Genomic DNA, 9,198 nt, shown 5'->3' with positions numbered 1-9,198 from the left:
CACCCCTAGTTCTCAGGTCATCCTTATTTCTATTTGAAACCACTTATATCCGTGTTGTGAAACCCATGCTTCTGGCATCCCAACATTGCCATGAGGATGGACTTGGTGTGATGACCCAGCCTTCACACTCTTGTGAGCAGCCACCTCCTCCTAAAGTAAGCATGGCTCTGAGCTTGGTTCAAAATCTTGCTGAAGGAGTTTCCTATTGCTACCAAAACAAATTACCACAAACTTAGCAGATTAAAATACACGTGCACTCTTTTACAGTTCTTGAGGTGAGATGTCCCACACAGGTCTTGTTGCTGTTGTTCAGTTGCTCAGTCATGTCCGACTCTTTGATACTCCATGGACTGCAGCACACCAGGCTTACCTGTCTTTCACTATCTCCCCAAGTTTGCTCACTTTCATGTCCGTTGGGTCAGTGATGCCATTCAACCATCTCATCCTCTGACACCTCCTTCTGTTTTTGCCTTCAGTCTTTACCAGCATGAGGGTCTTTTCCAATGAGTTGGCTCTTAGCACCAGGTAGCCAAAGTATTGGAGCTTCAGCACCAGCCCTTCCAATGAATATTCAGGGATGATTTCCTTTAGGGTTGACTGGTTTGATCTCCTTTCTGTCCAAGGGACTCTCTAGAGTCTTCTTTAGCACCACAGTTTGAAAGCATCAATTCTTTGGCACTCAGCTTTCTTTATGGTCCAACTCTCACACCCATACATGACTACTGGAAAAACCATAGCTTTGACTACAAACCTTTGTTGGTAAAATAATGTCTCTGCTTTTTAATATGCTGTCTAGGTTTGTCATAGCTTTCCTTCCAAGGAGCAACCATCTCTGAATTTCACGGCTGCAGTTACCATCTGTAGTGATTTTGGAGACCAAGAAAATCAAATCTGTCACTGTTTCCAGTTTTTCCTCATCTATTTGCCATGAAATGATGGGACAAGATGCCATGATCTTCGTTTTTTGAATGTTGAGTTTGTTTCAAGCTAGTTTTTTGACACTCCTCTTCCTCATCAAGAAGCTCTTTAGTTCGTCTTCACTTTCTGCCATTAGGGTGGTATCATCTGCATATCTGAGGTTGTTGATATTTCTCCCAGCAATCTTGATTCCAGCTTGTGATTCATCCAGCCTGGCATTTCACATGATGTACTCTGCATATAAGTTAAATAAGCAGGGTGACAATATACAGCCTTGATGTACTCCTTCCCCAATTTTGAAGAAGTCTGTTCTTCCATGTCTGGTTCTTACTGTTGCTTCTTGACCAGCACACAGGTTTCTCAGGAGGCAGGTAAGGTGGTCTGGTATTCCTATCTCTTTAAGAATTTTCCACAGTTTGTTGTGACTCAGAACTTACTAGCAGTTAAAAATCAAGTGTTACCAGGCTTGTTCCTGTCTATTGGCTCCAGGGAAGAATCTGTTTGGTGCTCATTTGAGCTGTTGGCAGAATTCAATTCCTTGCATTGTTGGACTAAGGTCCCCAGTTTCTTGCTGGCTATAAACTGAAGCTAACTACATTCCTTGGTTTATGGCCCCTCTTCTGCTTTCAAAGTCAGAAACATGGGTCAGGTCCTTCTCACAACATATTTCTCTGACCTACTCTTCTTTACTGTAAAAACAAAATTAATTAAATTAATTAATTAATTTTAATTGGAGGCTAATTACTTTACAATACTGTAGTAGTTTTTGCCATACATTGACATGAATTAGCCAAGGGTGTATATTTGTCCCCCCATCCCGAACTCCCCTCCCACCTCCCTCACCATCTCATCCCTCTGGGTTGTCCCAGTGCACTGGCTTCAAGTGCCCTGTTTCATGCATTGAACTTGGATTGGTCATCTATTTCACATATGGTAATATACATGTTTCACTGCTCTTCTCTCAAATCATCCTGCCCTCCCCTTCTCCCATAGAATCCAAAAGTCTGTTCTTTTTTTTTTTTTTTTTTGTCTGTATTTTTCTTTTTTTTTTTTTTTTTGTACATGATTTTGGAATTACGGGTTTATTTATTTTTATTTATTTTTTTATATTTATTTTTTTTACTTTACAATTTGGCAGGGGAAGGTAAACTCATAGAATGAGTTTGGCAGTTTACCTTCCCCTGCAATTTTCTGGAAGAGTTTGAGTAGGATAGGTGTTAGCTCTTCTCTAAATTTTTGGTAGAATTCACGTGTGAAGCCATCTGGTCCTGGGCTTTTGTTTGTTGGAAGATTTTTTATTATAGTTTCGATTTCTGTGCTTGTGATGAGTCTGTTCAGATCTTCTATTTTTTCCTGGTTCAGTTTTGGAAGGTTATACTTTTCTAAGAACTTGTCCATTTCTTCCAAGTTCTCCATTTTATTGGCATATAGTTGCTCATAGTAGTCTCTTATGATCCTTTCTTTGTATTTCTGTGTTGTCTGTTGTGATTTCTCCATTTTCATTTCTAATTTTGCTGATTTGATTCTTCTCTCTTTTTTTCTTGATGAGTCTGGCTAATGGTTTTTCTATTTTATTTATCTTCTCAAAGAACCAGCTTTTACTTTTGTTGATTTTTGCTATAGTGTTCTTTTTTTCTTTTTCAAATTTTCTCCTCTGATTTTTATTTCTTTCTTTCTTTCTCCTAACTTTGGGGTTCTTCATTTCTTCTTTTTCTAGTTGCTTTAGCTATAGAGTTAGGTTATTTATTTGATGTTTCTCTTGTTTCTTGAGGTAAGCTTGTATTGCTATGAACCTTCCTCTTAGCACTGCTTTTCCTGAATCCCATAGTTTTTGAGTTGCTGTGTTTTCATTTTCATTTGTTTAAAGACTCATGTGATTGTGATTAGACTGGGCTCTCGCTGTTGCTGATCCCTGGGGAGCTCCTTTTTTTGTTGTCAGTTTTCAAGCTCAGCTGTCCATTTTCTTTAACTTCAAAACTATTTTATAAAAATGTGGAACAAATGTTTCAAATTCAAACAAACTAAAGAGACCACAACACACAATACAGGAAATTGACTGGCTCTTGGTTTTAAAAATGAAAAAAAGACATTTGGGGGACAACTAGGGAAATCTTAATATGGCTTGGATGATATTATTAGAAGATATTAAAATTTTATTGTAAGAATATTATTGTTCATTTCCTTAGGTGTGATAAAAGTGTTATGTCAGTTATACCTCAATAAAACCAGGCAGGGGAAAAAAAAGAAATTCTGAATCTGAAAAAGCAGATCAATAATCCACAGTTCAATGATTCTTATCTACTTTCACCTCAAAGAATTGGATAATTCCACCATTAAAATCAATGTCTACTCTAGGCTTAACTCAATCTATTACTGTCTGGCCCCATTCTCTTGTTATGTGTCTCATCTTCCCTGCTTCTTTCTCTTGGTGTCCTAAGTCCATACATGTTCTGAACTTCTGCCCATGAGAACATGTTCACACATAATTTTGTTGCCTTGAAACTCATCTAAAATGCTTGAAGTAAAGATCTCTATAAATGTATAAAATTTGAATAAATATTTTATATTGCTTCCTAAAAAATAAAATGCTTGAAATACTTTGTGATATTCTTATCTCCCTTTCATAAATCTGTTTAAATGTTTTATATCCACTTAATATTATGGCATATAATATTTTTCTATTGCTGTTGTAACAAATTATCACAGATTTCAAGATTTAGTGATACAAATTTGTTATCTCACTGTTCTATAGGTCAGCAGTCTGGATTGGCTCAACTGGTTTCTCTGCTGAGTTTCACAAGGCTGTAATCAAGGTATTGGCCAGCTGGGCTCTTATCAGAGACTCTGGAATCTGTTTCCAAGCTCACTCAGGTTGTTGTTAAAATCTAGTTCTGTACTCTGGTAGACTTGAGGACTGTGACTCCTTGTGAGCTATCATCTGACAGGCTAAGGTAGCCCTTAGCTCCCAAAGGGCTCTTTCTAGTTCTTGCACATGGACCCTTACATCCTACCCTTGGAATCCCTCTGATTTCTGCCATATCTCTCTTGCTGACAGCCAGGATAGGTTTTCTGCTTTTAAAGGGCTCATGTTATTAGAATGGACCTACCCAGAAAAACCTGAATAATCTTCCCATCTTAAAGTCTGTACCCTTATTTACATCTGCAAGGTCCCTTTTATTGTGTAATATATTCACAGGTTCTAGGAATTAGAGTGTGAACATCTTTGGGGAGGGCACATTTTGCCTATATTATGTGGGTTTTCCCCCAGTTGCTCTAAATATAGACAGTCTAGGGTCAGCTTTTGGAGAACAGTTTTCTCTGGGAATACCTGCTCATAGCATTGTAGATATGGACTCTTGTGGTTAGAGTAATTCCAATGCATTTTTTCTTCTCTCCCTATCTCTTCTTGGTTTCTTTGGGACCCAAACAACCTCTCTGACTTAGTAACAATTAATATATCCTTGTTTTCTAGTTACATCTTTAAGAAGCTTTAGATTCTTAAGTGTATCTTCTATTTCCCCTTCATCTCTGTGTAGTGTGTTCTCAAGATCACATTTTCCTAAGAAAATCCTTCTTTTCCCACCTTAAATAGTATATTTTCTTAGATCTTTTTCTTTCACTCTGTCACTGATCTTGTTCTGACAGGAAAACCAAAACTTTATTTTTTTAATGTTTTATTATGGGAAATTTCAAACATACACAAAATGAGAGAGAATACTATAACAAATACCTATGAATAATAATGAATCACTCAGTGAATTATCAACACTTTGCCAATTTTAATTCATCTATTAATACATTTTTCCTGTACATATTACTATACTGTATTGTCGCTAAATTGTGTCCAACTCTTTGCAATCCCATGGACTGCAGCACACTGGGCTCCTCTGTCCTTCACTATCTCCCAGAGTTTGCTCAAGTTCATGTCCATTGAGTCAGTGGTGCTAGCTAAACATCTCATTCTCTGCCACCTCCTTCTCTTTTTGCCTTCAATCTTTCCCAGCATCAGGGACTTTTCCAATAAGTCAGCTCTTTGCATCAGGTGGCCAAAGTATTGGATATTCAGCTTCAGAGTCAGTTCTTCTGATGAATGTTCAGGTTGATTTCCTTTAGGATTTATTGGTTTGATCTCTTTGTGATCCAAGGGACTCTGCAGAGTCTTCTCCAGCACCACAATTCAAAAGCATCAATTCTTCAATGCTCAGCCTTCTTTACAGTTCAACTCTCACATTCATACATCACTACTGGAAAAATCATAGCTTTGACTATATGTACCTTTGTCTGCAAAGTGATATCTCTGCTTTTTAATATGCTGTCTAGGTTTGTCATAGCTTTCCTTCCAGGGAGCAAGCATCTTTTAAATGTAATACTGTTTATTTAACTTCAAAAACATTTCAGCATTCTAAACATACAAAAAAATAACAATGTTGCAGATTGTGTTTAGTACAGAAGGTTCTTGAACTTTCACTGGTGCAGTGGCTCTTGGCTTTGCTTACAGTGAAGAGTTCTATGGTTTGTTTAAAAAAAAAAAAAAAAAAAACCAGCTTAAAAAACCACACTTCAACTAAAAAGGATCCAGAACACTTCTCATGCCAGGTGACCCTCCTCCTTTTCCACAGCTAAGAATGGCAATGGGATGCTATGTCACTATATACAAAAACATGACAACCTGAAGCTAAATGGATGCCCCACAGTGCACACCCTGAGCTACGGCCCCTCCAGAAGGCATCACCCCCACAGCCTCCACACCAAGCAAGGAGCGTCAAGAGTGTGTCTTGGTTGCTTTGTTCTTTTTTTTCACAAACTATAGCTATGTAATCAGTTGAGAACTCGGGATTTCTAGCCAATGACCATAGAGTTAACACACCACCTTCCAAATTAAAAAAAAAAAAAATGCCAGAAATATTTTTAAATGTCTTGTCACACCAACAGCAAAGTGCACAGAGTGAGGAGAAGATGAGAGCCTTTTCATTTTAAAAATGTTTGGAAATATGTATAACTTTGATACAGTTTCCAGGTGCTCCATACACCCATGGCCACTTCATGTAAACCACTGCTAATTGCTAGAGCACTTTGAGAGACTACAATATGATCATGATCCAGTTGGGTAGTTAAACCTAATGAGGGCAACAGACATGTCTTGGGTGAGAGGTGTGTCAATCATGGTGCTCCCTACTCTAAGGTTTTCACAAGGAGACAGACAGATCAACAGTTTTTTTTTTAATTCATCCTCTTCCTCCTTATCCTCTTCCTCTTCCACCTTTTTCTGGACAACTTTAGCAGGACCCTTGGTACCATCAAACTCCCCTTTATAGTCTGCAACATCCTTCTCATACTTCTTTAGCTTTGCATCCTTGTTGATGTATAGCTGCTTCTTACTGTCACTTAAGTTATTCCACATCTCACCCAGCTTCTTTGCCACATCTCCAATAGAGATGCCAGGGTTTGTAGACTTGATTTTGGAGCAGAATTCAGAGAAGAATAGGAAAAATCCAGACGGTGGTCTCTTGGGGGCATTAGGGTCCTTCTTCTTGCCTCCCTTAGCTGATCCATAATCCTTCATTTCCTGATTATAGTGCACTTTATCTGACTTTGCCATTTCATCAAATGTAGACTTCTCTTTCCCAGACATGGTCTTCCATCTCTCAGAGCATTTCTTGGAAAATTCAGCAAAATTGACAGGGACCTTGGGGGTTTTCTTATGTTTCTTTCTGCACATCTGCACAAAGAAGGCATGAGCAGACATCTTGCCCTTTGGTTTCTCAGGATCACCTTTAGCCATCTTGACTGTATTATTCACTAGTCTGTGCAGCCCAGGGCATGATGCATAGCTCAGTACTCCACAGCCTCGTGTAGCTGCATCCACAAGAGTTGCCTCCAAGGAGCAAGCATCTTTTAATTTCATGGCTGCAGTCACTGTCTGCATTGATTTTGGAGCCCAAGAAAATAAAATCTGTCACTTCTTCCACTTTTTCCCCTTCTATTTTCCATGAAGTGATGGGACCGGATGCCATGATCTTAGTTTTTTTAAATGTTGAGTTTCAAGCCAGCTTTTTCACGCTCCTCTTTCACCCTCATCAAGAGGCTCTTTAGTTCCTCTTCACTCTCTGCCATTAGGGTAGTATCATCTGCATGTCTGAGGTTGTTGATATTTCTCCCAGCAATTTTGATTCCAGCTTGTGATTCATCCAACCTGGCATTTCACACGATGTACTCTGCATATAAATTAAATAAGTAAGGTGACAATATATAGCCTTGTTGTAGTCCTTTCCCAATTTTGAACCAGTCTGCTGTTCCATGTCTGGTTCTTACTGTTGCTTCTTGACCTGCATACAGGTTTCTCAGGAAACAGGTAAGATGGTCTGGTATTCCCATCTCTTTATTTAGAAATTTTCCACAGTTTGTTGTGATCCACACAGCCAGAGGTTTTAGCACAGTCAATGAAGCAGATGCTTTTCTGGTATTCCCTTGCTTTCTCTATGATCCAACAAATGACATGCCTCTTTCAGTCTGTGTCTAATAGCCCTGAAGTGAGTTTCTTGTAGGCAGGATATTGAAGGGTATTGTTTTTATCCAATCAACCACTTTAAGTCTTTTGACCAGAGCATTTATTCTGTTGACATTTAAAGTAATTGTTGATAATTATGTACTTATTTTCATTTTTGTCCTGTTTCACAGTGGTTCTGGTAATTATGCTCTGTTCATTTCTTCTTCATTTTGTTTCTACATATGGTTTGATGACTTTATTTAGCAGTACGTTTTTACGTCTTTCTTTTTGGTTTTTGTGTATCTATTATATTAATAGGTCTTTGATTTGTGGTTACACTGGGGTTCATATATGTGTAAAAAGTGTGAAAGTGTTAGTTGCTCAGTCATGTCTGATTCTTTGCGACCCCATGGACTTTAGCCTGCCAGGCTCCTCTGTCCATGGGATTCTCCAGGCAAGAATACTGAGTGGGTAGCCATTCCCTTCTCCAGGGGATCTTCCTAACCCAGGGATCAAACCCAGGTCTCCTGCATTGCAGGTGGATTCTTTACTGTCTAAGCCACTATAGAATGTGGCCTGGAATATTAAGCTAGTCTCAAACATCATGTCATATCACTCACAAATATATTAGTATGAAACATTATTCTGAAAGAAACCCAATACCTTGATTTTGTGAGCAAATCATATTCTTTGAGAAGGCGGTCTTTAAAGTATTTTTGCTTAGTGTTTGGAATTTTAATAATTTTAAGACATGTTTCTCCACCTCAATACAAGAAGATGCTATAGCCTATATATGGTAAGGACTCTCATTTCTCTAGCTGTACCTTGATAAAAATCATCTGCTTTCCTAGGTTAAGCTGGGTCTTTAAAATCCAAAGTCATGGTCGTGGTTTATGTTATTAGTTAATCCAGAGCCAGCCTGAGACCATGTGGAGATGGTGTATGTGTGGTGGTCTGGGAGTCTGTGGATGTGCCGCAAAAATTAAAAAAGGCAGCTCCTCCAGAGTTTTCCCTTGCCTCTGGGATAGGATGCAATTCAAATCAAGATAACAGTGCTGATCAAATTCCATCTACTGAATGTAAAGATATAATCTGACTTCTTAATACTCACCTGGAACTTAGCTACTTTTGCAGTTAAAATCCCCAGCCTATGGTCCTGGCTAAGAATTAAGAAAAAGGGAGTAAAATTTTTTCAGTCCTCTGATGCTGCTTTGAAGCTGTTTTGAGGTAAACCTTAACAAGTACCAAAATATTCTTTTCCTGATACCCTAATCCCTGTTTCCGCCACAAAAGCATCCACAGTCTGTTCTTACTAGGACCCACTTGGGCCCACCTGTTTTTAGACACCAGCCACAGTTGTAAGGTCAAAAACCTATGAGGCCTATGCTTTCTAAAGTTGCCATCTATTAGAAGCAGTTGTATGCCTGCAGACGCCAATCATAATATAAACTTCTGCAAATTCCCATAGTCAATGATATGCATGGCCAGTGCTTTCTAAGGTGCCTACTCTTACAAAAAAAAAAAAAGCAGTTGCAACACCTATGCATGCCAGCCACCATACTCCCATACGGAGAACTGCCTCCCTCAAATGTTACTCTAGATCTCAAATGCCAGTCCTTGTAACCATTTCCAAAGTTTTTTTACCCATAGGATCTCTCTAAAGGTCCTATAATTACCTCATTATCTCCCTTTGGATTTCAAACTAATGGATATATATATATATATATAAATATTGAAAGTTACTGTTGACAAGACTGGCTTAGAGAATGGGTCTGTGGCCTGCAGTCTGAAAC

The 9,198-nt window shown here is 38.6% G+C and overlaps 1 protein-coding gene across 1 annotated transcript; it reads right to left on the bottom strand.

The window, feature by feature from the left end:
* Window positions 1-4,679: 4,679 nt before the first annotated feature.
* On the bottom strand, window positions 4,680-7,305 carry LOC133242523 (high mobility group protein B3-like). The gene has a single exon (XM_061408704.1). The coding sequence runs from the start codon at window positions 6,842-6,844 to the stop codon at window positions 6,011-6,013; it is 834 nt and encodes a 277-aa protein (XP_061264688.1). The 5' UTR covers window positions 6,845-7,305; the 3' UTR covers window positions 4,680-6,010.
* Between the last annotated feature and the right edge of the window lie 1,893 nt (window positions 7,306-9,198).

This window comes from Bos javanicus, chromosome X, assembly GCF_032452875.1.
Source record: "Bos javanicus breed banteng chromosome X, ARS-OSU_banteng_1.0, whole genome shotgun sequence".
Taxonomy (NCBI): Eukaryota; Metazoa; Chordata; class Mammalia; order Artiodactyla; family Bovidae; genus Bos; species Bos javanicus.
Note: the sequence above shows the minus strand (reverse complement) of the source record. Positions and strands in the feature narration are given on the sequence as shown.

Coding starts and splice junctions, on each gene's coding strand:
- LOC133242523 (XM_061408704.1), bottom strand. CDS start 6,844: ATGCAGACAGTGACTGCAGCCATGAAATTAAAAGATGCTTGCTCCTTG.